This window comes from Phascolarctos cinereus, unplaced genomic scaffold (assembly GCF_003287225.1).
Source record: "Phascolarctos cinereus isolate Bilbo 61053 unplaced genomic scaffold, phaCin_HiC Scaffold_4;HRSCAF=312, whole genome shotgun sequence".
Taxonomy (NCBI): Eukaryota; Metazoa; Chordata; class Mammalia; order Diprotodontia; family Phascolarctidae; genus Phascolarctos; species Phascolarctos cinereus.
The window spans coordinates 322,666,241-322,693,173 of NW_027555847.1; the positions used below are offsets into that span (position 1 = coordinate 322,666,241).

The 26,933-nt window shown below is 38.0% G+C and overlaps 1 protein-coding gene across 1 annotated transcript; it reads right to left on the reverse strand.

The window, feature by feature from the left end:
- Positions 1–243: 243 nt before the first annotated feature.
- Positions 244–26,714, reverse strand: CDK7 (cyclin dependent kinase 7). Its single transcript, XM_020998461.2, has 12 exons — positions 26,547–26,714; positions 26,250–26,309; positions 18,124–18,157; positions 15,930–15,997; positions 15,192–15,260; positions 14,638–14,748; positions 12,089–12,207; positions 7,844–7,943; positions 6,526–6,612; positions 4,042–4,191; positions 1,643–1,790; positions 244–437 (listed from the first exon to the last, which is right to left on the reverse strand). Exons 1-12 carry the CDS (start codon positions 26,610–26,612, stop codon positions 409–411), a joined length of 1,041 nt encoding a protein of 346 aa, XP_020854120.1. The 5' UTR covers positions 26,613–26,714; the 3' UTR covers positions 244–408.
- Between the last annotated feature and the right edge of the window lie 219 nt (positions 26,715–26,933).

Genomic DNA, 26,933 nt, shown 5'->3' on the forward strand with positions numbered 1-26,933 from the left:
TGCAGTCATCATGGTCATTCTAGACAAAAGTCAAAATCAACAACAAGCTGGGATCCACTTTTTCCTTTTGACTGGTTAGGAGTATGAATCAATAATGGAGTGGTCAAAATGCAATGGCAAGGGAGGAGAAGCAAAGGATCAGTAAGTGAACCAGCTGTAGGGTTAGAGCACTAGTACCTTAAAATGTAAGCCAAAATATCAAAGCATAATCAGTTATGGAATAACTAATTTAAGGAACCAGAATTTTTTACAAAAGCATTTTATTCCACCAAAAGTTTTACATATTTTACATGTGTAGCATATTTACAAATTCACTTTTTATAACATTCATTTAATGTTCAGTATTTTCCCATTATTCCTTTTTTTTCCTATTTTCATCAGCATAATTCTGTCCAGTACTCACAGTAATTAAAAAATCAGCTTTTTTGGTAATCCTCCTAGGAAGAAATGGAAAAATTTTACTGGTTACTAAGTTCTATTACTCCCCCATATTAAGATTCTCTAAGATCACTTACTCAGCACTAATTACACTAATAGGAATTTAAGGAAAAAAAAAGATTTTCTGTCAATTTAGTGTGTGAAATGCAGGCTATCTTCTAAGTAAATGATGAGTGGTTTCAATGAAAGTATGTAAAGCTATAACGACAAGTCCTGCTCAACTTGTATAATTTAAGTCCATAAAAAGTTAAATTAGAAGTAAAGAGTGATTGGGAGTGGACCAAGGTATATATCTAGAAATGACTGATATAAAAACAAAAGGCACCAATAAAATATTAACTGAAAAACAGTTAAAATTATATCTTATTTCCAACTTTATTTCTGCTATATTTCACTAATGTATATTAATTAGCATAATAATGAACACCAGCAGAGAAGCCAAATGTCTTCATAAACACTGGAGGCAGGTAGGTGGTACAGTGGATAGAAGGCTGGGCCTGGAATCAAGAAGACTCACACATCTAGTGTCAGACACTTATTAGCTGTCTGACCCTGGGCAAGTCACTTAACCTTTGTCTGCCTCAGTTTCCTCAACTGTAAAATGGGGATAATAAGATCACCTACTTCTCAGGGTTGTGAGGATCAAATGAACTAATATTTGTAACATCCTTAGCACGTCACATTTATTTATTATAAGAGATTAAGATTAAGGGGGATGTTTATTAAAGATAAACTGTTTTATTAAAGTTCAAACCTCAACAAAACACTCAACACTGCAGAATAAAAAATTCTACAGATTAAATCTATTCACTGGTGATTTCAAAATGCTGTACTTAAGTAAGATGCATTTCACAAAATTTTGGGATATTTGTGTTTCTTAAACAAAGTAACTAACATTAATTACCAACTAAGCGATACAGTTAGAACACTGAATCAGAATGAGTGCGTTCAAATCGGGCCTCAGACACTAGTTATGTGACCCTAGGCAAGTCACTTAACTTCTTTTTGCCTCAGTTTCCTCAGTTGTAAAATGGGGATAATAATAGCACCGATCTCCCAGGGTTGTTGTGAGGATCAAATGAGATAGTAGTTGTAAAGTGCTTAAACCTCAAAGCACTCTATAAATGCTAACTATTATTGTTTTTCATATTCGTAGCTAGTCTACTGAGTTCAGTTTCTTTCTTAAGAACCCCAGGGTTTCTACCTTGCTCCAAGGCATCTGTGCGTTTCCGTTTTGCTGCCATGGCTGAGTGTGGCTGCTCCTTCAGGGCCTCCGTAGAGCAGTTTGGTCTCGGCAGATGGCAGCCAGGAGTAGGGCCTGGTCGGTTACTAAAATACTTAGTTTTCAATGCCTTAAAAAAAAAAAGCCAAAAGCACCAAGGTTGTTTTAAATGAGCAATCAAACTTTTCATTACATTCCCTCTTTTCTCTAGCCTGAACAATCATATGCTTAAGTAACATCACAGAATTCCATGTTTGTTTTTTCAGTGAGGACCAAGTATATCTAATCGGGATGTAAAAATTTTATGTAGTAGCCCTAAAAATGCAAGTTGTATAAGAAAATCCCAAACTAAAAACTTAGCCCAAGTTTAGCTAATGCCATTAATAACAGAAGGTGAAAATGTTCTTATTTTATAGCTCCTTACAGTTACAAAGCACTAAACACAAACTGTGCCACCAGAGGAACCTGGCATAATTTCTCAGAAAAGTGTATGCTATTGTATTTTACATCCAGGTTTAAATATTTTGTATATTTCAGTTCTATCACTTTAGGGAATACAGTCCAATGAAAGTGTGGAGAATTCCAGAAAAAAATGAGTGCCCTTTAAGTAGCTCCTGATATATCTACCAGTATCTGGAAAAGTACAGATTTGGTATTGCCTTTTATTTTAAAATTTTTAGATGTTTTATTTGAAGATTAAAGGATTAATTATAATTCAAATAGAAAAAAGTAATTAATCTTATTTGAACAGGCATACTGTAGTTTAAATAGGTAGTCAGGAAAGCACTCAAGGCTTTTAAATATTAATTCCTTTAAGTTTGTGTGTATTTTCATTTTAGGGCAGGTAGGTGTCACAGTAGATAGAGCACCTCTCCTGGAGTCAGGAAGACCCGAGTTCAAATTCAGCCTTAGACACTAGCTGTGTGACCCTGAGCAAGTCACTTAATCCTGTTTGCCTCAGTTTCCTCATCTATAAAATGAATTAGAGAAGGAAACAGCAAACTACTCTAGTATCTTTCCCAAGAAAACCCCAAATGGGGTCATAAAGAGTTGCATATGATTAAAAATGACTGAACAACAAAATTCCCATTAAAAAAAAATTTTATGGATGTCTTTTGCATCACCAGTTTCTTCCTCTCTCAGAGACCCACCCCATATAACAAATGATATTTTTAAAAAGAAAATAAGAGGGAAAAAAATCAGTATAACTGATCAATATGCTTAAAAAGCCTGAAAAATGTACAATCTACATTACTTGTGGACAAAGGGGAGGGGTTGGGAATGTCTTTTCATATCTCTTCTTTCAAGTCCTGCTTGTTCTTTATAATTTTGCAACAGTCACTTTTGATTTTTTTTTCTGGTTGCTCTTTGTTGTAGTAAGTGTGTATGTTGTTTTCCTGGCTCTACTTACTTTGTTTTGTGTTTAGCACCGGCTTTTAAAGTATTATCTGTGCCCTGAAATAGCCTTGCTACCACGATACCTCCATTTGTATTTTTAGTGCAATTCTGAGTATTTCAAAAAATGAATCTTCAAAATCCAGAGTTTCAAAAGGTGCTAAAAATTGAATATATTATTACACAGAAATTGCAAATAATCATCATTTTAATTAGGACAGGACCACAAAACTGGAAGAAACCTTTAAGGTTTAGTCCAACTTCTTCCATTTCACATGAAGAAACTGAGGCTAAACTTGTCTAAGGGTCTCTCAGCTAAATGGTGTCAGGGCTTAGACTAGAACCCAGCCCTAGTGCTTTTTATCTACTTCTCCATGTTTTTTATACTCTAGGTCCAAACCTAAATGAAAAGTCACACTTTTCACACAGATACATACTTGAAAGAATACAACCTCCAATTTAAATGGTTTTTTCCTGGTATTAATTCAATTAATTTTTCCTGGCAATTAATTAATTAATTAATTGATTCTTGGCAACCATGGTCTAAAAATTCTAGTGCCCAACAGAGAGGTCCTGGATTACAATCACAGTTACTGACCTCTAAAATAGATTGTTTGCCAAGCCATGGCTATTCTATGGACAAATAAAACTTGCTCTACACTATGTAGCAATCTCAGTAAAGCAAGCTCCTTCTTGTCTCCACCCAGTTATAAAACACACTAGTTGAAACCTGTTTCAAGCATTCTGCTTTAATTTAGGTCACAAAAGATACATAAACGAAACCCAGTTTCTTATTTTCTATAGTTCCAAAATAGAAATTTAAAAATATTACTGGGATACTGCAACTGGCAACTTTACTTTCAAGGTGTGATGGCAACAACCATTACATTAAAGAAACCATTTCCTCAACATTTTTATTACATGCAATTCTCTTAAGATTGTCTTCAGATTACTTAACATGTTCGTTAAAGGATATGTTAAAATACCTGAGTAGCCGTGAGCCGAGTACAAGGATTAAATGTGAATAAGCCTTGTATGAGGTCGAGTAAGTCATCTCCTGCAGCACTGAAGATATGCTGTAAGGGGATTCCAGGGAAACTCTTAAATGTCACATAATCTGGAAGACTACACATACCCTGTAGAGATGGTAAAAATTATCAAAGTTAGGGACAGGAAAAACAATGCATTAAAAAACCCCAATTCAACACAAAAGATACCTCCCAGCAAACATACAATCAATCTACCTACAAAGTACACCCCTCAAAAAACAGTCTATAATTGATGGTACACTGAGTGTCAATATTGATCTGTGTCTGACCAGAGCTTTCTGCTGGGCCTCTCCATGCTAACTTTCTTCTGCACTGGCAGACATACTGTGTAATCTGGCTCTGCTTTTTCTGTCCTGAAACATTTCACACAAGTCTCTCCACGTTTCTCTGAGCTCTTCCTAGTCCTCATTCCTTGTAATACAACAATATTCCATTACATCCATATTCCACAATGTTAAGACATTTCCTAATCTCTGAGCAAATAATTTGCTTCCAATTTTTAAAAACTGCACTCTAAATATTTTTTTTTGGCTAGGCAATGGGGTTAAGTGACCTGCCCAAGGTCACACAGCTAGTAAGTGTTATGTGTCTGAGGCCGCATTTGAGCTCAGGTCCTCCAGGGCCAATGCTCTATCCACTGCACCACCTAGCTGACCCTGCACTCTAAATATTTAATAAGACACAAAGAGGCTGCCTGGTCCAGTGTGTAGGGATCTGTCCCTGAAGTTAAAAAGATCTGGATTCAAATCCTGTCTTTGATACATACTGTCTTTGTTAACATGGACAAGCCACATCTCTCAGCATCCTAGCAAGTTTGTAAGATCCTAAGCTGTAAAGAAGTTGCTGATGGGCATATCATAGAGGCAGGTGCATAAATATGGAATCCTCTATACTAATAAAATCACAGGTCTAGAGCAAAAATAAAGGAACTGGAGATACACAAGAAAGGAATGGGAAAAGAAGAAGGGACCAAAAATATTTTAGAACCCATCTGTTTATGGCAATATGTTAGATATTCAAATCAAACAAATATAGTTTCTGTACTCTAGACCTTATAGTTTACAGGAAAAAGCAATGATAGTTAGATTTATTAAATACAGATGAGGGATTACTGATTATAGACAGAATTTACATTTTATACAAAAAAAGGCAGAGATTAATTCTGTTTAGGTAGGGAGAAAAGGGGAGCTATGTGTCTAGGCAAAGTGAAGTTTAGAAGAAGTCCCTACCTTACCCCCAATGTTAGAAAAAGATTTAGGGAAACAGTATAATATATGAAATCACAAAAGATTTAATAGCACTTTAATCACTTCTAGCACCTGACACATAGCATATGTTTGTTGAATTTCTTATTCTGTTATTATATTATTATAACCCTCTAATAAATTTAAGGTGAAGAACATACTTACAATATCAAGATGCTGCTGACCACTTAGAGAAAAGTGTACTCTCAGTCTAATTTATGCTTTCAATGCTTTTCCTTCCATAATAAGGATCATAGTGGGGACTAGGAAATAAACAGATTTACCCTAAGATACACACTCCTCCCTCTACTGCACATTTTCCTGAAATGTTTAGTCACTGTGAATATTTCTTTCAAGGAAGGGAAATGGAAGAGGCTGGCAACTTAGTCTTAAAGAACTTCTCTGCCAACTTCAAGTCTTAAAGAACTACCCAATACACTGAGAGGTGAAGCAATTTGCCCAGAATTGAAGGCAGTACAGGGAGGAAATACGGCTTGAAATACGGCTTAGCTGTGTGACCCTGGGCAAAGTCATTTAACCCCATTGCCTAGCCAAAACAAAAAAACCCTAAAAAGGTATTCTGAAAGGCGATATTCAGTGAGTCACTTAGGTAACAAGGAGAAAAATACAAAAGTAGGTCCAAAATAGAAGCAGAAATCTAGAGAAAAGAGATTTCTAGAGGGCCTAAACATTCTAGGAATGCAATAATTTTAACCTGTTAATGATGGTTGTTTAAAAAGGGCCAAAATTAAAGGAATTATTATTTAATCTGTGGATCTGAGTAAAGTCCACTGAACCACTTTGGAGGGACTATTCCTAAAACGTGACATATGCTTTAAATCTCTTTAAGCTGTGTGCTTCATATGAAAAATCCACAGGTGATTCCTGCAGGGCATGTTTGTTTTTTTCAGATGCTGATCAATGATTTTACTGCACTTTACTGGGACATCTAAATGGCTCCATTAAAAAAAATCCTTATAAAATTTGCAGTAGCCTTGGCATTCCCAGAACTAGAAGGAATACGATCGATTAAATGCTTTTATCAGTGCCATATTTATTTGTAGTAGCGAAAAAACTAGATACCTGCAGTAAAATTCATCTGACACCAGCATGCAAACCCGTGACAACATCAACAAAGACAGCAAAGTCAAAGAGAAGAGAATGTGGGAAGACTTACAGGCCACTGCTCTTCTGTTGGTGTTCCTAAAGTTTCAAATATTCTTGTTAGTTGATCAAGGTCAGAATCTCCTGGCAAAAAAGGAACCTGTAAGAAATGAAAGAGACAAGAGTAACTTCTATAAAAAGAATTCATAACATATTCCCCAAAGGTACCCAACTCCAGTAAGTTCCTAAAATGTTTGAAACTTTTTCCTGAAAATTATTACCCTAAGCCTAAATTGTTAACTGGATCAGCATAATCAGTGAGCTATTCCAGTCTAACCAAGTATAGTCTAGTGGACAGGTCCTGGATTTAGAAACAAATGTCCTGTGCTCAAAACCCAGCTCATTCCACTTATTAGCGTCCACTGAATACCAAGTGACTAGACCTGTAGGCCTCAAAATAAAGAAGAGGAGATGAGATGATTCCCTGTGCTAAACGTCATTACATAAATGAATCTCAAGACCATTTCAGATGTAAAGTTCATCAAAACCTCAAATTTTTATATTAGATGATCAGACTAAATTCTTTTACACTGAAATTAAAGTGAGCTCTTTCTTTTTAATGTAATAGCTTCCAAAGTACGAAAAGGTAAGGGTTACCCTAATTATGAAGCTGAAACTTGTGACTGTTATTGACAGAGAAAAAACTAAGGAGACAACTACTATGAAATAACACTAATTAAGAATAATGGTGGGAGAAACCAGTAAATTATATATTATATGTATATACACACACACATATAATACAGATGATACAGAGACATCATGGCACAGCATTATTATAGAAAGAATTATGAACCTGAATTCCTACCTCTGATACTAATTCCAAGACCAAGTCACAGACAGGTTAAGAACCAAATCCTTGATGCATTACAGATATGATTAAGAATGATACAGTGAGCAACCGCTGTTGGGGTTTAGGGCAGGATATGAAAAACCAGTGTAGACTTGATAAACCAGGAAGGATTCTTTCTGTGGAAGGGATGGGACTTGAGCTAGCCTCAAAGGATGAATAGTTTGTGTGTATGTGTCTCTATGTGTTAAAAATACACATTTAGTCAACACTGAATCAGACATCCAACATTTACTATATGTGGCTGTTCTGCAGAATAGCTGCATATAATAAAAACTAAATAAATAGTCTTGGGGGTTAAACTCAAATTACACAACTACAAAGCATTTCTTAGCTTATCAATCCTTTGAGTTAGGCATTTCTTTTTTTTAAGAGGAAAAATTTCTACATTTCTGGTCACAATAAAAAAATGCTCATCACATTAATATCAAGGAAAGGTGGACACAATACAGTAAAGTTTGTGTGTAAATTCAAGGCTTACCCTCAGAAGCAACTCTGCTAATATACAGCCAACAGCCCACATGTCGACCCCTACACCATACATTCTAGCTCCAAAGAGTAGCTCAGGGGCTCGATACCATCTGAAGAAAAAATTAGAAATATACTGCTTTCTTAATAAATTAGAAATATATTGCTTTCTTAATAAAAATACTAAATAATCTACCAAAGAAAAATTTACAGCTGATATTCCTGGTTACATCATAACAGCACAAGCTACAATTGCTTTACAGGAGAGATGCATTTCCAGAAAGTAGGTCATAAAGGAAATTTCTATAAAATATATAATACTTCATCATTTATGTCTATTGTAAAATCAGCAATGCATGCCCAAGGGTTACAAAAGGCTGCAGAGTGGGGAGAAGGAAGAGCAAGGGACAGTTCTATAGCATGCTGGGCATTTTTGTCCAACAGGAGAGTCATGAAAACTGAAGTATTTCCCCAATTCTGGAAACTTACTCTCAAAAATCACCCCTTTCTGCAACTCTAGTAATAATTCCCTTACTAGGGAAATGCTCTGATTCCATGCTTAGAGTTAATCATAATCTTAATAGTGTTTTATGATCTACAAAGTATTTTACAAATATTATATCATTGATATAACAACACTGAGAAATTGGTGCTATCATTATCTTCATTTTACAGAGGAGGAAATAGAGAAAGACAAAAGGCTAAGTGACTTACCCAAGTCACACAGCTAGTGTCTAAGTCCACATTTGAACTCAGGTCTTGCTGAGCTGTCCTAGGGCTCATTTTGTTGTACCAGCTAGAATTCTGGATCATAGTGACAGAGCTAGAAGACACTTTACTTTGTCTTAACCCAACTTACTCCTCCACGATGCCCAAGATTAAGCAACTAATCAATGTCAGGGTTAAAGCTAAAGCCCAGAATTTGTGACGTCTGTGTAAGCTCTCTTTCCACCACACCATTTGCTCCTCTCTTCCTTTTTGGGGGGTATGACAGATGTCCAGGACAACGGGAGCCACCCTGTCATCTCTAATGAAATGATTTTCTGGTTTGACTGCGCAATTTAGAAATTTTACGTGTTGATTATACTTAAGATAAAGAAGATACACTAATTGTAAGCTGTAAGAATGTATAGACAAAGAAGTTAACAAGAAAGGCAGAAATCAGTGTTATCGAAGGGTGTCTTATCCTCATTAGTTTTCTTTGACAAGAGATTGTCTAATAGGCCATCTTAACAATATTCCCAGCTCTTCAAGGAACTATATCACACTTCCAAATCCTTTTTTTTTTAAACTTTTTTTTTTGGCTAGGCAATGGGGTTAAGTGACTTACACAGGGTCACACAGCTAGTGTTATGTGTCTGAGGCCAGATTTGAACTCAGGTCCTCCTGAATCCAGGGCCAGTGCTCTATCCACTGCACCACCTAGCTGACCCCAAAATCCTCCTTTTTTGACTCCACTTTTTAAATAGGCGAGGCTTACTCAATGGGAACAACAATTCAATTACTGTCTTCAGACAAATTTTGAAGAAAAAAACTTCAGAATGCAAACAAACACTAAATTAGAATCTTGCCAACAGACATAAGGCACTTTGAAAATGAATAATCAGCATTAATTAGATTAAGAATAATTTACCAACTATTATGCATCTATTCAAAAGAGAACAAGGACAAAAAAGAGATGCTTCTACATACAGAGAAATATTTATAGCAGCATTTTTTATAGCAGTAAAAAACTAGAAACCAAGTAGATGTCTATTGATTGGAGAATGGCTAAACAAAGTCTGGTACATGAATGTAATCGAATCTCATTGCGCTGAAAAAATGACTATGATGAAAACAGAGAAGTAGGGGAAGACATGTGAACTTATTCTTAGTAAAATAAACAGAATCAGAAAAAGAATATACACAAAAATTACAACTTTGTAAATGAAGAGAACCACAAAATGACTGCAACAGAATGGTGGAAAATTCTAATGACCAACCTAGGCCCCAAAGAAGAGCTATAAGAAGGCATTTCACCTTGCTTCTTTACAGAGGCTATGGGTGTGGCATAAAATAATAAGTTAGCATTTACATAACGCCTACTACACACAAGGCCCTATGCTCAGCACTTTACAACTATTATTTCATTTGATCCTCACAACAACCCTGGAGCTATTATTATCCCCATTTTACAGCAGAGGAACTGAGGCAAACAGGGGTTAATTGACTTACCCAGAGTCACACAGCCAATAAGTGTAAGAGGCCAAATTTGAACTCAGGTTGACTGCAGACCTAGCATGCTATATCCACTGTGCCATCTAGCTGCTAACATCTAATGTTGCAGTTTTTTAACATGTTGGTTAGTTTTGCTGAACTTTTATTCCCTACTCTTTTATTCTTTGTTATAAGGGATGGCTCTCTAGTAGGAATGCCCTGGGAAATGTAGGTGACATAAAAATGATATCAATGAATAATTAAAAATAAAATAGAAATAAAAATGTTTTACTCTTCTATTTTATCATTTTTGGTTCTGATATATTAAAAAGGAGAAACAAAACATTAAAAAAGATTTATTCCCTCAGTTTATATTTTTTTTCTCCCGTAACTGCTATCAAAAACTTCATTTTCCATTGCTTACAAGTCTAGGTATAGTAAAAACTACCTTTGAGTTGGGCACTAGGTGGCACCATAGTGCATAGAATGCTGGGCCTGGAATCAGAAAGACTCATCTTCCTGAGTTCAACTCCTGCCTCAGACATGTCCTGGCTGTGTGACCCTGGGCAAATCACTTTACCCTGTTGGCCTCAGTTTCCTCATCTGGAAAATGAGCTGGAGAAGGAAATGGCAAACCATTCCAGTATTTTTGCCAAGAAAACAGCAAATGGGGTCACAGAGAGTCAGACACGACTGAAAATGACAAGAAGAAAAACCTTTTAAGTTCCTCTTATATGACTGTGTTGAATACATCACTAGCTCTGGTAAGACCACTAATGGAGTAGGACAATTAAAATCTCAAAGTAACAGCTTATTATATGGGAGACTGACTAGATCTGCAGAGGAGTATAAAGGCAAAACTAAGGGAGAGAACTTTGAAAGCTACATAACAGATTTTGTACAGGCAGAAAAACTGCCATTACAAGCTAAATGATCTTCAGTATTCTTCATGGCAAGGTTCACTTACATGAAAGATTTAGAGTTTTAAATTATGTATGTAAAGCAAAGCAGATACACAGCCATGACAACCAGACATGATTTTAAAAAGAGTCCTGAAGCACCAGCCCAATTCTCTACATCACAGGTGTCAAACATACTGCTCCTAACACTTCTGCGTGCATTCCAAATCAGACTAAAATGTAACTGGGAAATAGTTAACAAAATAAATAAAAATATAATAAAAGATTGATAGTATCACATTTTAAAGCTAAGTCAATAATATGTGGCGTGCAGGGGTTTTTATGTCCCAATCAGTGGCCCCTGTTTCTATCAATTTGCCATCATTCCCCTACAAGATAGTTTTTAAGCTCAGGTTCCAGCAACAGGCTCTGGGCAGAAATTTTGAAGGTGACTAACCCACTATAAGAATGAGCACTTATATTTTCTGACAGCATGTAATAGCAACACCTCTGATAACTCCCCAGGTATTTGAAAGAAGAGGAGCAGCTGCCTTCATGTCGTAGTTATCCCAAACAGCAAAAACTGGGTTAGCCTCCACTTTAGTCCAATTACGGGCTTCCTCCTCTGCATCAGTGTGTGTAGATCAATTGTTTCACATTTTCTGTATTTTTTTTGTCTCACACGACCTGGTTCAGTCAGAGAAGCAGGGTGTACCATACACTCATTACCCAAAGCCAAGTTGCCAGTGGCCACACAGAACTCTTCCACCTGCCCCCTCATGGCATACAGCCCTTCCCTGCGCCTCTTCTGTCCCTTCTCAAAAGACCCATATCACAAGTCAGGGGACAATCCCCCTTTACTATTACCATATATTATGTGGTTAACACCCATTCCTGATATTCCAGACTTCCTTTTATCTCTCAGCAGCAGCTCTAAGTACCATTATCACTTTTTTCCTTCTCTCTTCTCCGGCATATGATATTCCCAGATAACCAAAAAATAATGACTACTCTTTAGAATTCTGCTAAATATATTAGCAAGAGATGGGTAAGGAACAGAAAAATAATTCTCACAGCTTTCCTTAAATCACCAGGAACATTATCAGCCTCCACAATGAATCAGGAACCAATTTTTAACCCCACACCCACTTATTTTAACTTACCTAGTAACAACTTGATGTGTATATGTTCTATTGGGACTCCCAAATGACTTAGCTAGGCCAAAATCTGCCAATTTTAAAACTCCATTTTCATCCAACAGCAAATTGTTTGGTTTTAGATCCTATTAAAAGAGGGAGGGAAAATTAAATTTTATAACAATAAATTCAGCTGGCTTACCTTGACTTTTAAAAGAGCCAAAATATTATGATACACTTCCATATTAAGTAAACACATTTGTCATTAAAAGTAAGATCTGTATGGACTGTATAAATTCCAGTATTGAGATACTTTGGAAAAGAAGCATGCTAACACTTTAGTATCTGTGCTAAAATACTAAGTAGTTCAATACTATTAAAACAACAGTAAGGAAAAGTTTTAAGATGTGTAATACAACAAACTGAGGCTCTCAAATACTTGAGAAGCAGATTTATATGTCATTAGCTTGCTAATTAAAAATCTTTATTAATACTCATTCAAAACAAAAACCAAAGGATCTCTACTAGAGTAACAACAGTTTTTCTAGGTCTGATGTCTCTGAAAGTAAAAGGATGATTTCTTTAAAGATATTTTAGAAGTTGCACTAATTAGACTGGTCTTTCCATATACAGTGAAGATCTGTTCATAATTTTCTTTAATTGAAACCTGGAAAGTCATAGCATTCCTTAATTATTATCCCATGCTGTTTGTTGTTCTGTTTCAATGGTGTCTGACTCTTCATGACGCCATGTGGGGTTTTCTTGATAAATATACTGGACCGGTTTGCCATTTCCTTTTCCAGCTCATTTTACAGATGAAGTAACTGAGGCAAACGATTAAGTGACTTGCCAAGGTCAAATAACTAGTAAGTGCCCGAAGCCAGATTTGAACTCAGGTCTTCCTGACTCCAGGCCAGAGTTCTATCTTTTGTACCACCTAGCCATCCCAGGTTGTTGAGCTAACCAACACACTTCAATGTTTTGTGATTCCTATGAGACCTCTAACACTCTGATGTATATCAGCAAATGCTTTCACAAAAACTTACATTGATTTAAGACTATCTGAAATGGGAGGCGGCTCAAGTATAGCGGAAAGAGGGTCAGACTTGGGCAAAGTCCAGAAGACCTGCTACTTACTAACTGTAAGAACTCAGGCAAATGGCCCTTCTCAACTTCAGTTTTTTCACAATGATAAAATGGGAATGATATTTGTACTACATACCTCACAGAGTGGTTGTGAGGATCACACAAGATAACATGTATAAAGTGCTTTGTGAACTCTGGAGTACTTTATAAACGTCAGCTATGATTCTAATTGATCGGCACGAAGTCTAATGTAAGGTTCTCTAGTATGTTACCATTTTAAAGAGTATGGAGTATGAAACATCAGTCAGCTGGAAAAAAAAGTGCAACTGGGTGGAATTCCTCATGGTAGAGTTAGGCTTTAGGACACCCATCTCAGATAATGGGAAAGTGAGAAAGAAGTATTTTGTTTTATAACGAAAGGATTTATGTAATATTGTGTAGAAGTGCTACCGGAGCTGCTATATTATATTGTTATGCTCCAGAAGGGCAGGGCAGTCTCAATCTAAGCTTTTTATCTCCCTGGCCCCTGGAACAGTGCTTCTACCTTCCAGACTCATCTCTACAGACCTTTGCCTACCAAGCCATGAAAAGAAATCTCTTCACCCTGGATGCTCACTCCACCCCTGGACTACTTTTCCCACCTCTAGGGCTTTCCATTCCTGGGCCTCACCCTAGGATTGGCTGGCTCCTTCCAGAAGCTCCAATTTAAGGAAGCTGTCCAGGCCAACCCTGTCTTCACTCCTCTCTAGGACTTTCTCTACCATGCCCCCTTTTTGAAGGGTACCTTCCCCTCTGCTCCTCCCCACAAACTTTTCAGCTCGCTTTTATTTGTTGTCTTCCCCATTAGAATATAAGCTCCTTCAGGGCAGGGACAGTCTTTTTTTCAGCTTCTATCCGTATTTGCAGTGTTTAACATGGTGCCCACACACAGTAAACACTTAATAAATGGTTGCTGACTGACTGAGTAGGTGATTAATTACATGTATCATATTGTTAACATAGCATGGAGTGGCGAGTGGAAAGCAGGCCTCAAAGCCAGAAGGCCTGGGCTCGAGACCTGCCTTTGACACATAATGTAAACTATTGTAACCCTAAGAAAATAACAACCTCTCAGTGCTGTAGGCAATTTTCTAAGACTATATGTTGCAGAGAAGGTGCTAACTTACATTGGTAGTAGGAGTGCCCTAATCTAATGCAATCATAAACTCAGTCCCTATTCCTCTACATTGTCAAGTTATACTTTCAGGAGTTAAGAGGCCTTTGCATTGTACCTCTTGGAAATTCAAATGTGAATTAGCAGAAGGCACCGAATAATAAGGATGACTAGGAGCTCTAAGGTTAAGCCTTGAATGGTTGTCTAATACAGCAATATAGGAATAGCACTCAAATGACAAAGCTGGTCTCTACTTATTGGTCCCTAAACTTACCATGTATAACAAGACCACCACATTGAGCAGCAATCATACTAGCCATGACAGCTAATATCTTACCCGATGTAGAATCCAATGTTGATGCAAATATTCTAATCCTTGAAGAGTCATCAGCATGTAGGCTTTGATATGTGAAGGTGTCAACACAAGACTATTATCCTTTATTATTACCTATGAAATAATTTCATAATACATGCTTAAACTTTAATAATAGAAATTATTTTTCTTCAAATAAAATACTATACAAATGTCATGAAGCTTCTGTGACTACTTCTTACAGGGATCATTTTAGGGGAAAAAAAGCTTTGTGTTTTTAGTGAAAGGTCAGATTTGTACCCCACTTTAAAAAAAAAAAAGGAAATTAAACCATATCAATAGGGCAGAATGAAAATTTTCTATGTAGTTTTTGTGGCTTGTATAAAGATGACTTAATGATAAAGGAGGTAAGGGATGAGATGTGGATAACCTGGGTGTGTTACAGATTTAGAATATGTGAAGCTATGATTAAAACTGGTATCCCTCTGACTATCAGTATATTCATAAGCACAAACATTTATACATCCTTTTGACATCAGACAAATACATTTCCTCCAGGAGTCCTGGGGTACTCTTACCTCTAGATCAGTTTCCATAAAGTCAAAGACAAGACTAATATTCGACTTGTGCCCAAAAGCATCAAGGAGCTATTTGAAAATAACAAAATAAGATGTTTTTATTCCTCTGCAATTATCAACATACTACACACACTAATACTGACACTAAACTTTTGAAATTAAACACTGAACATAGATTATGAGCCAGTTCATACTTGTTCTGCTAATCACTAAGTACTCAAAACTTTTTACATAAGTTCATTTTATTGAATTATTTAGGCAGTTTCAATTTTTATAATTTAATTAGCTAGTTTATAAACAAGGCTATTAAACTCTAGTTCTTATGCTTTCTATTTCCCCTTACATATAGGAGTCACGAATTGACTTGTTCCTAGACTCCAACTTGAAAAAATACTTTAGTACAAAGTAGAAAATTGCTATGAAGACAGTTAGTGGCATCAAAATGGATAGTGCCCACCCTCTTCCTCCCTCTCTCCCCCAAAAGCAAAAAAACCCCCATCAAATCCAACATTTAATCACCTGCCCAGGGCCAGAAAAATGTTATTTATTAACTATGAAGTAAAAGAAATGAAGCCTGTAACAACAAAGTGAACAATATTTTATAGGCTAGAAAACTTTTAATGTTTTTCAACAAGACAGCAACTTGTCATCCCAAAGAGTCTACTAATCCTCCCCATATTCATTCAGAGAAGATCAGGCACCCAAAGTCCAAACAAATTTCAGTGATGCTGTACTCACACCAATAATATTTGGATGGCTTAGTTCCTGTAGTAATTTTATTTCCCTCAAGGCTGTTCTGTTTATACCTGCAAAAGAATAAAGTGAGAACCAACATTTCTGAGATACCATACTTTCCTCTAAGCATGGAAAAACAAGCATCTTGACATCTAAGAAGCACATTCTAAAAAAAGGTCAATAAGCACAATGTGGCCCTTTAAATTCTGACCAAAAGCTGCGCTTACTTTTTCTTTTCTACTCCTACATAAAATTACAATTAAGTGAGCTTAAGAAACAGGGAAATGATTAAAAGTTAAGAAGCAATAGCACTAACTCAATTTACTGCATATAAGATCAAGACCTCTGTTGAAAACTGGGAGCTATGTGAATAAAAGAGATTCAGCATCTTTAGTGTACAGGGCAGAAATCCAAGATTAAGAGGTATAGGATGGGGGTCTTCTTTGAGGCAGCCTGCTTTATCAGCGGCCAGTCATACCTTATTACCTTGGAAAAGCATGGCATGTGGAAAAGGGGTTCAAGAACTTTTTCTACCCATGCTCTCATCTCCCCTATAATCCACATTGTGGTCAGCCATTATGGCACACCAATTTATCTGAATTTCCAAAGAAAAAGAGAGTTGAAGAATACAACAAAGGAGAGCTCTTAAAAGAGAAACAGAAGCAACATCAACCTATTACTTTATCAGGATGGCTCCAGAGAGATTAAAAAAAAAATCCTGGCCATTTACTTTGGTGGAAATGTCCCTTCTCTACCTATTCAACCCTCTCCTCAAATTTGAGACAACTGTCACAGCTTCCTTTGCTCTCCACCCCCAATACCTTCCTATCTTCCTTCCTGTTAGCGCTCCACCTTACTGCTCTTACTATGGAGCTCCTTCCCATAGACCTGACAGAATCAAATCTAAAAAAGTTTGAAAACACTAACTTCACAGTGATTTGTAGAAATACTTCCCACCCCCCTCAAAAGTGAACCGTCCCTTGTAACAAAGAAAAACAATTAGGCAAAAACAAAACAAACAGTGACTGTAACTGACTGGTAAATGCATATGACATTCTGTCTTAGTAGTCTTTGCCTCTGTGAGATGAGGGAAGTTAAACATACATTTATTTAAGAGGCTTCATCTGCATGGAATTGGAGCTTAGATTATACACTCCTTGTGTGTAACATACTAATTGTCTAATACACTGGTATAAATTTTTCATAGCTCTTATCTTAAGTCTGTAATAACCTGCAACCAATTCAATTCAAAACACTGTGCAAGGCACTGGGGGTCAAGAGTCAAAAAAAAAAACAGTTTTTGCCCTAAAGGAGAATATGTTCTACTCACGATATCTCTGGAGATATTAAGTTTAAAAAAGGAATGAAAAGGAAAACTGGGAGAAAAAAAAGAAATTAAGAAAAGACTAAGTTTCCTCTTCTCTGCTACACCAGGGGGTAGCATCTAGCACATGCATTCCTGGTGGAGATTCTGCAGAGAGTCCACAGAACCCTGCTATGGTATATGAGGTTGAGTCTGCTCCAGCAATGGCTTCAAGCCATTATTTTTTTTCCAGGGGTCAGCATTCACCCCTAGAATGTCATGCCAAGTGGAATCACAATACAGGGAGAAGGCAAATGCAAGGCTCTAAGAGCAGCTTCAAAGGTCCCTCCTGGGGGTGATCTGTTTCTGGCATTCACCCTGCCCCCCTCTACCTGCCTCAAGGGCATATCAAGTTTTAATGCAGTTATTAATGCTGACCATGCCCTTTCCTCCAATCCTTGCCCTCCGACCCCTCCTATGCTGTATGTTTAAAGTCAGCCTGGTGAGAGTATACTGCTTTTTCTCTCCAAACGAAAGCTTCATTAAACTCCGAACAGAATTATTATTATTTGTTCCTCTGTTCCTTGACTAAAAGAAAAAAAAATCACACCAAACTGGCATGCAGACAAATGCAGCTTGAAGGCAACCATGCTCAAGGGAAACATGCTCTTGAAAGGATAGTAAATAAAAGTGGTCTGGGTTCCAGGAAGGCACTTTGGGAAAGCTCAAAGGTCCCACATGGTGAGGAGCTTCGTGGGTTTTTTCTCCGCCATACTCAGTATGCAAGGACTCATTTGATGATGTACATTCTTCACTGACCACTTCGAGCCTTCCCTTTATGCAAGAACAGAGCTTAATTTATTTATTCAGTAAACATTTAGATATGTTAATTACCATCTTTGGCTTCTGATCTATGTCCAAGTTTGATCTGAAGGAGAAAAAAGTACACAAAAATTCAGCATCATAATCAATAGATTTAAACACTTCTAAAACCTAACCATGCTGCAAACATGTACCACTTGTAGAGATCACGAGAGCTCTACTATACCTCACAGAGTCCTACAGATGGAAGGAACTTTAAAAATCAACCCAGTCCAATCGCATCATTTAAGATACACACATTCAGATAAATTATACCCCAGAATACCTACAGCAATGATCACAAAACCACCATGAGAAACAGGTAAAGGGCCAGAAGACTAAAGACAGGTAAGTACTGCCCCACTTTTAAAAGAGGGAGAAATGTGGATTCTGCAAAGTTCAAGCCAGAGAGCTAGATGTCTATATTCAGAGCAAAAGCTCTTAAACAGCAAACAGCTTAAAAGGCACTTAGAAAAGTAATCACTATCTCTATGGACAGAAGAAGAGATCCCAAGCCTAAACAAGGGATAGAGAAGATCAAAGAAGACAAAATGGACAACTTTGATTATATAAAGTTAAAAAGCTTTGGTACAAACAAATCCAATGGAGTTAAGATTAGAAGGGAAAGAAAAAAACTTTACAGCAAGTTTCCCTGATAAGTGTCTCATTTCTAAAATGTAATTTAAGTGGATAAAAACAAAAGCCATTCCCCCTAGGGCAGCTAGGTGGTGCAATGGATAGTGCAGGGACCCTGGAGTCTGGAGGACTTCAGTTCAAATTCAGCAGCAGATACACAACACTCACTAGCTGTGTGACTCTGGGCAAGTCACTTAACCCCAATTGCCTCACATTAAAAAAAAAAAACATTCCCCCAAAGATATGAACAGACAGTTTTCAGAGTAAGAAATCTAAGCTATCAAAAAAAACCTTATGAAAATAAATCTCCAAATCAAATTAAGCCAACTCTCATGTTCCTTCTCATATCTATTAGATTGGAAAAGATCATTAAAAATGAAAAACGAAAACTGCTGTAGCACCTGAGAAAAAAGGGACTACTAATTGTATTGTTGGTGGATCTGTAAATTGGTCCAACCATTTTGGAAAGTAATTTGGAACTGGGCTGTTATTCATAGTTTTTGACACAGAGATATCACTTACTAGGCCTCTATCCCAAAGGAATCAAAGAAAGAAGGAATGGGCCCTTGTGTACAAAATATTTATAGCAGCTCTTTTTACAGAGGCAAAGAATTAGAAACTAAAGCAATGCCCATCAACTGGGAAATGGATAAACTATGGCATATGAATGTAATGGAAACCTATTGTGCTGTAAGAAATAATCTAAAGATGGTTTTAGAAAAGCCTGAAAAGACTAGCATAAACTGATATAGAGTGAAGAAAACCAAGAGAACAATTTATTCTATAGCAACATTGTAAAAACAACTTTGTTTGTTTATTTTTTGGTTAGGCAATGGGGTTAAGTGACTTGCTCAGGGTCAGACTGCTAGTAAGTGCTATGTGTCTGAGGCCACATTTGAACGCAGGCCCTCCTGAATCCAGGGCCTGTGCTCTCTCCACTGTGCTACCTAGCTGCCCCGTAAAAACAACTCTGAAAAACACAAGAACTCTGAACAATGTAATGATCCCAATGATGGTGCATGCTACCCACATCCTGACTGAGAAGTGACGGACTAAATATGTAGAATAAGACAGGTGATTTTGGACATGGCCAATATGGGGATCTGTTTTGACTATGTACATATTTGTTATAAGTGTTTTTGTTTTTGTTTTTCCAAAGGGGGTAGGAGGTAAAAGGGAAAAATAAATGCTTGTTAATTCAAAAAAATTTAATTTTAAAAAGTTAAATAAAACTAAACACACCTCCCCCTCCCCCCCCAAAAGAACATGTCTTGCTCAATTAACCTCACTGGTTCTTCTGATAGGGTTAACTAAACTGGTAAATCACAGGAATGTCATAGATATTATATATTCTGATTTCAAGTCATATATCATAGTCTCTTATTACATTTTTGTGCATATTAATGAGCATATGTGGGATGGGTGATTATATAGTGAAATCTAAGATTCCTGAATGACCACATCAATAGTGATTATTAATATATGAATGAGTGGAATATTGTATGACTCTTTACTTAGTCCTTTCATTCAAACATTAATGGAGCACCCATGTGCAGGGCATTGTGACACATAAAGAAATAAAGACATACTCTGCCTTTAAGGATGTTATATAAATAAATAATTAAACTACAAACAACCTGGTAGAATGAGAGTCTGATGTCATGTGCCATTAATTCTAACAAAGTGTTAAAGGAGCTCACAGGAGGACTTGAGAGTGGACATAAAATTTAAAAACAAAACAAAACAAACCTTTGTGGAAAAACAGACTAGAAGAAGAACCAACGAAGGAAGCAACAGGTGATCATAGATTTAAAGCTGAAAGGGAACTTAAGAAATCATCTAGTTCAGGGGTTCTTAAGCTGCTCTGAGTCATGGACTCACGGACACCACACACTCGAGTGTTTGGATCCCTTCTTAGAATAATGTTTTTAAATGCACAAAACACACAGGACTATAAAAGAAAGGAATTATATTGAAACTGTTGCCAAAATTAAAAAAAAAAGTTCACAGACTAGGTTAAGACCCCAATTTAGTTCAATCCCGCATTATACAGATGAGGAAACTGATGTCCAGACAGACTAAACAACTTGCTCAAGTTTCCACAGCTACTAAATGACTAAGCATAAATTGAACCCAGATCTTTTAACTCAACACTCTTTTTTGACTATACCAATTTGCCTCCATTACACTGCTTTTTTCACTATACCAAGCTACAAACTCAAATGAAATCTGTAATGAATTTAATCATTACTAAGTATCAGAGGTTAGAAAGTAGAGCTTGTATTTGGGGAATAGCCAGGAGTCTAATTTAGCTGACACATCAAACAAAAGATCTGTTAATGTAATTAATGTGAACATGAAGAAAACATGCTTATTCAATTTGCAGGTGACACAAAGCTGAGACAGAGAATTACTATAATAAACAATGAAACTGAGGCTCACAAAAAGCCTGCTAGGTTGGAATAACAGGCTGAATCAACAGGATAAACTTTTGGGGAGGGGGCTGGGCTCTGGTTTGGACCTGTTGATTTACTGGTGAACCCTTATCAACAGCTCTTTAAAATGAGAATCTTGTCTGGGGCCTGAGAGCTTACATGGCATAAACAATACGTGTTAAAGGCAAAACTTTAAGCCTGATTTTGCTGACTCCAATGTCAAAGCATTATGTCAAAGCAGCATCGGAAGAGGAAATTTAGCAGGAATAAAGACCTTCATTTAGGGTTAAAACAAATAAATTTCACAAGGCCAAAGGGGACACCTAACTCAAGAGTTCACCTGAAAAAGACCTAAAAGTGTATTAGGGAAGGGGACAAGGGAGAAAAAGGAATAAAAAAGGGAGGGAAAAAACCCTCCAAGATCTGAAGTAAAAAATAGACAAATTCAATATAAATAGGCTACTAAAAAAAAAATTAATGCAATCTTAGGCTGAATTTATAGAAGTAATATTCAACTTACCACTAAAACTAATTCTGGGGTCCAAAGCAACCACTACAAACTGTAATGGGGACAAGTGGAATGGGACGTACCTTCAGATGGGTTGGGGGAGGGCAAGGCAATTTCTCCACAGAGATAAAAGGAAGAATCCTAGAGCTTATCTTGACTTCTATCTATCTTTCCATTTGGTAGATTCTTGTTCACCTTTTTTTTCTTTAGGGTTTTTTTTAAACTGAGGCAATCGGGGTTAAGTGACTTGCCTAGGGTCACACAGCTAGCAAGTGTCTGAGTCTGGATTTGAACTCAGGTCCTCCTGAATCCAGGGCCAGTACTCTATCCACTGCGCCACCTAGATTCTTGTTTACCTAATTATCCTTCCTAAAGAGTAGCTAAATTCAGTCGTTTCCATGCTAAGTACTGAAAGTTACCTTGTAAATTCAAATTCAGTTTCCTGGGACAAAGCCCTGGTTATTCTACCCTAGATATGACGCACTGGAATAAATGCAGTATAAACGTATCATATTTTAAGAAGGACACAAACTAGAGTGCAACCAGGATGATGAAAGATCTGAAAACAATGCTGTAAGAGGACCAGCTGAAAGAAGTGAAGAGGCACGTTTTGGCTCAAATACAATAATAAGTTATCAAAAATTAAATAAGACAGATTTATAATAAGATCACAGATTTGGAACTGGAAGGGACCCCAGGGGATACTGAATTCAACACCCTCATATTAAAGATGAGGAAAGTGAGGCTAAGAGAAGTTAAGAGAATTAATTGCCCAGGGTCATATGGCTAATAAGTATTAGATGAAAGATGCAAACTCAAATCTTCCTGACTTCAAGACCTGCATTATCCACTGCACTACCTGGATGTGGGTAACAAGGGAAGAGAGAGAGGACTTGACAAAAAGTCCAGTTGTCAAATAAGTTCCCTTTGCTACAAGTGTTCAAATAGATAATGGATGCCTAATATTTTGTAGAAAAGAGATTTCTCCATCAGGTAGAAGGTCAGATGATGGCCTGAGAAAGTTCATTTCAACTTAAGATCCTATGTTGGGGATGTGCTGGTAAATGTTTAAAACTCTGTCTCTGGAAAAACACACACACACACACAACCAACTTGTACGCATGACACATTTTTAATTTTAATCTACATTAACATTTTATTCATCACTTTTTAAGTCTAGACAATCAACAAAATAATACATCAGGCCCTTTGTGGTATTTACTGATTTTCAAGATGTAAATGCTCACAGTGAAAATTTAACAATTTGTTCTCTGGCTCTAGCACACCCCTGTCTGTGAGCTGAACTCCTGATTTTCTATAAGCAGGCAAGTAGACAGTTAAGATTGCAGATCATCAAAACTCCAAAATTAATTTAAATGAGCTTGATGACCTATGCAAGGGGCACCAATATAGACATAAAACAATACTTCCTATTCTCAAGGAATTCACTCTTCTGAGGGATATAGAGTAAATAAAAGCTAATCTGAGAAGGAAGAGCTTCTTGTGGGCAGTAGCAAGTTGACCCTTGAAAGAAGCTAGGGATTCTAAGAGGTACGGTTTAGGATGGAGAGCAATCCAGCTGTGCAGGCCAGCCAGAGGCACTGAGATAGGAGTAAAAAATTAAACTTGGGGAACTGCAAGTAACCCTGTTTGGCTTAGAAAAGGCAAGGAAGGTGACTGGAGCCACACCAAGACAGACTTTAAATGCCAAACTGAGGAGTCTAAATTTTATCCTAGAGGTAAAAGAGAGGGACTAAAGCAGGCGTGGGGAACCTATGGCCTTAAAGGTCCTTGGGTGTGGCTTTTTGACTGAGTCCAAGTTTTACAGAACAAATCCTTTTAGTAAGGGGATTTGTTCTGTGAAGTTTGGATTCAGTCAAAGGGCTTCACTTGAGGACCTAGAGGGTCACATGTGGCTTCAAGGCCAAAGGTTCCCCAGCCCTGGACTAAAGCTTTTTCAACAGGGTCAGATGTCTGCTTTAAGATTGTTTCGGGAGCTAGAAGGAAGAAGGTTGGAGAGGGGAAAGCCTGGAATGAGGGAAACCAATTAGGAGGGCTTTTTGCCCTTTTTATTAATAACTTAGGAGAAAGTTGATGAGGTCTAGAACTAGGGTGGTGAAGAGAAGGCAACAAATGCAAGAGACATTGTGGCAATAGAATTAACAGTCCCAGGCAAATGAGTGGAGGGAGCGTGAGGGGGCTAGGTTTGAGAGAAGGTGTAAATGGTCAACTATGATTCCAAGACTGAATGCCTGGGTGACTAGAAAGGATGGTGGTGAAGTTTTAAAACCCAGAATGTGCCTCAGCAATCACCTAGTTCAGTCTCATTTTGTACATAAAAAATCACAGAGAGAAGGGAAGTTACTTCTCCAAGGCTTCCAGCTATCTTTGGGAAGACCAAGAATTCAGGTTTTCTGCTTCCATGCTGCCTCCTTCCAAGAGACATTTACAAGGGAGGCAACAGTTTAAAGTGGAATCTGAGGAATTTAGATTGGTGAAGGAAACTTAAAAGTTTTAAACTATAAAACAAATAATTCTGTAGGGAATACCCTATTGCTACTAGTGAAAGGTGGTTTGGATGTGGTCTTGCCTAAAGACAAAAGGTAGGCTACAGAACCTCTCAAGGTGCTTGCAGCCCTCCAACTGGACAGTCATACTTTCTCAGACCCAGGGTTATCAGGGAATAAGTGCTAACAAGAAAAGAAAGGGCTGGAAGGCAGAAATGAAGGTTTAAAGCTTGAAGGACCCCAGAAGTCCTCAAAAGTCCAATTCCTTATCTTCACAGATAAGGAAACTAGAGCCCAAAAAAGGTAAATAATTTCCCAAGGTCACACAGGTACCCAATAGCACAGCTATCATTCAAACCTAGGTCTTCTGTGCCCTTTCCACTGTACCTGAAAAAAAAAAAAAGCAAGGGACTAAGATAAGATTCAAACTTATTCTTGTCTGTTGAATAAGACTTGACTTTATTGAAGTCATAATAAAAACTAAACAAAGTGAAAAGGAACTTCAAATTATATACGTTACATCTCCACGATCAAAGTAGTGAATTGTTTGGAGGAAGAAACAGGATAGTTATAAATGCAAAACTTAAGAGACTCAAAACGGTATGTTGGGGGGGGGGTAAAAAATAAAACCTAAACCAGAAAATAAACCAAGTCCTGGGGTCTCTGGAATGAACAAGATAACAGAATGCTTAGTGTTTGGTAGTATCTGCAGCTCAGGGATCAAGTAAAGAGTAAAGAGATTTTATGCTTAATTTTAAAAAAATTTGTATGATCATAAACAGGTTCCAACATTACATCCTAAGTAAATATAAACATCATTGTTCTAGGCCTACAGCCTGTTAGTAAGCTAAGGGATTCAACTGGGTTTTGGTTAATGACCTGATTTCAATTGGACTTACAATTTTGTCAATGTAGGGAGCTCCCTTTACCTATGCAACTGCCCAAGACATTGAGACACTAAATGATTTGCCTTAGTCACACAGGCAGTAATGTGTGTCAGAGGTGACACCTAAATCCAGGTTATCCTAATTCTGTTGACAATAATGATTCACATAGGAGAGGAAAATAAATAATATAGGAATAGAACTCTATCTCAATCAACAAGCATGAAAATAAAGGTCCACTTTTGGGCCAGACACTACTAGGCTGAAGATAACAAAGAAAAGGAAACAATATGTCCACATAAAAATGCATATGAAATGTGTATTTATATACATACACATATATGTGCGTATACATATATGCATGTGTGTATGTGAAGACAGCTAGACCTAGACCTATAATTTTCTATGTGTAGCTTCCTCACTGGGAGCTCCCTTTACCAACAGTTATCTGTGTTAACCTACTACACTAGTTAAATAACTCACCCAGAGTCACATCAGCAATATATGTCAGAGGGGGAACTTGAATCCAGGACTTCTAGATTGCCAGGAAAGCTCTCTAGCCACTGTACCATACTGCCTCTCAATACATATTACTGGACCTGTGATTTCATCAGTACAGGAAAGCCTGATAAGGTACTTCTACCAAACCAGACGGGCACCTTCCTTGCAAATTCTGAACCCCACCCCATTACCTTGTATTTGTTGGATATATATTTTGTATAGTATAGTATATACTATACTAAGAACATACAAAAGAGATACAAAGTAAATACTTTGTATAAAAAAACAGGAAGGAAAGAAGAAAAACCGGAAAGGCTGGGAAAGCACCAGCCCAAAGCAGGCTGTGTGGATCAGTAAAGGACACTTGAGGAGCTTGCAGAAAACGTAAGGATGAAAGGCATACCAGGTATGGTGGACGGGAAACTGGAGACGCCTGAGGAACAGCAACGAGGCCACTTGGCTGGTACAAACGCTGCATAAATGGTTAACCCTGTACAGTAAAAGCCCCCTGAAGCCCGGTTGTGAGGGACCTTAAATGAACAACTGAGGATTCCGTATATGATTCCCGAGGCACTGGGGAGCCACGGCAGCGTGTGGAACAAGTGAGTGTAAGACCTGTGCTCCCCCTCCACCTTAAAATCCTCATTCTTATTCGCGTGGAAAGAAGACAAGAGAGAGCAAAACTCACTTTTTTAATAGCGACGATCTGACCGGTGTTCTTGTCCCTGGCTTTGTAAACCGTGGCGAACTAGAAGGGAAGAGAACAGAAAGTTATTTTCTCCACGCACCGCTGATGGGGGGAGGGGAAGGCATCGCGAATGTCCCGGCCAGGGCCCGGCGCCGGGACAGAGGCCCCACACACGGGGCCTCGCCCGCGGCCCGGTCCGGGTAGCATCCGATGCCCGCGGTCCACCTGCTCCCGGCCCGTCCAGGCGCGGGGCTCCCGAGCCGGCCCCCAGTTTGTGGGCGCCCCGAGCGCGGGTACCTGTCCCTCCCCGAGGAAGTCGAGCTTCTCGTAGCGCTTCGCTCGCGACTTCACGTCCAACGCCATTGACGCCCGCGCGGAGCCCGGGAAAGGGGAGGGGGGGAGGGAATTTAAAGCGACCTCAGCCGGCCCAACAGTCACTTCCGTCCTTCTGTTCTCTCCCAGATCCTTAAACATTCAGCCCCCGACTTCCGCGATGGGCGGAGCGATTGTGGATACCGTCATCTTATTGGACGTCAGCTACTCCCGCCCCTCCAGGAAGTGACGAAGAGACTGCTTCCGGGTGTGTGTCTGGCGAATCCCCTCTTCCCCCGGCCCTAGCAACCGCCGTGGCTTCTCTAGTGACTCAGCTTTGTCTCCCCGCCCATCGTCGGAGGTGAAGATGAC

Excerpts from the sequence above, each read along its gene's own strand:
- CDK7 (XM_020998461.2), bottom strand. The coding sequence starts at position 26,612 with ATGGCGTTGGACGTGAAGTCGCGAGCGAAGCGCTACGAGAAGCTCGAC. Across the intron at positions 26,310-26,546 it reads ACTTCCTCGGGGAGGGACAG|TTCGCCACGGTTTACAAAGC; the intron begins GTACCCGCGCTC and ends CTTCCCTTCTAG. Across the intron at positions 15,998-18,123 it reads TAGATCAGAAGCCAAAGATG|GTATAAACAGAACAGCCTTG; the intron begins GTAATTAACATA and ends ATTCTTTTGCAG.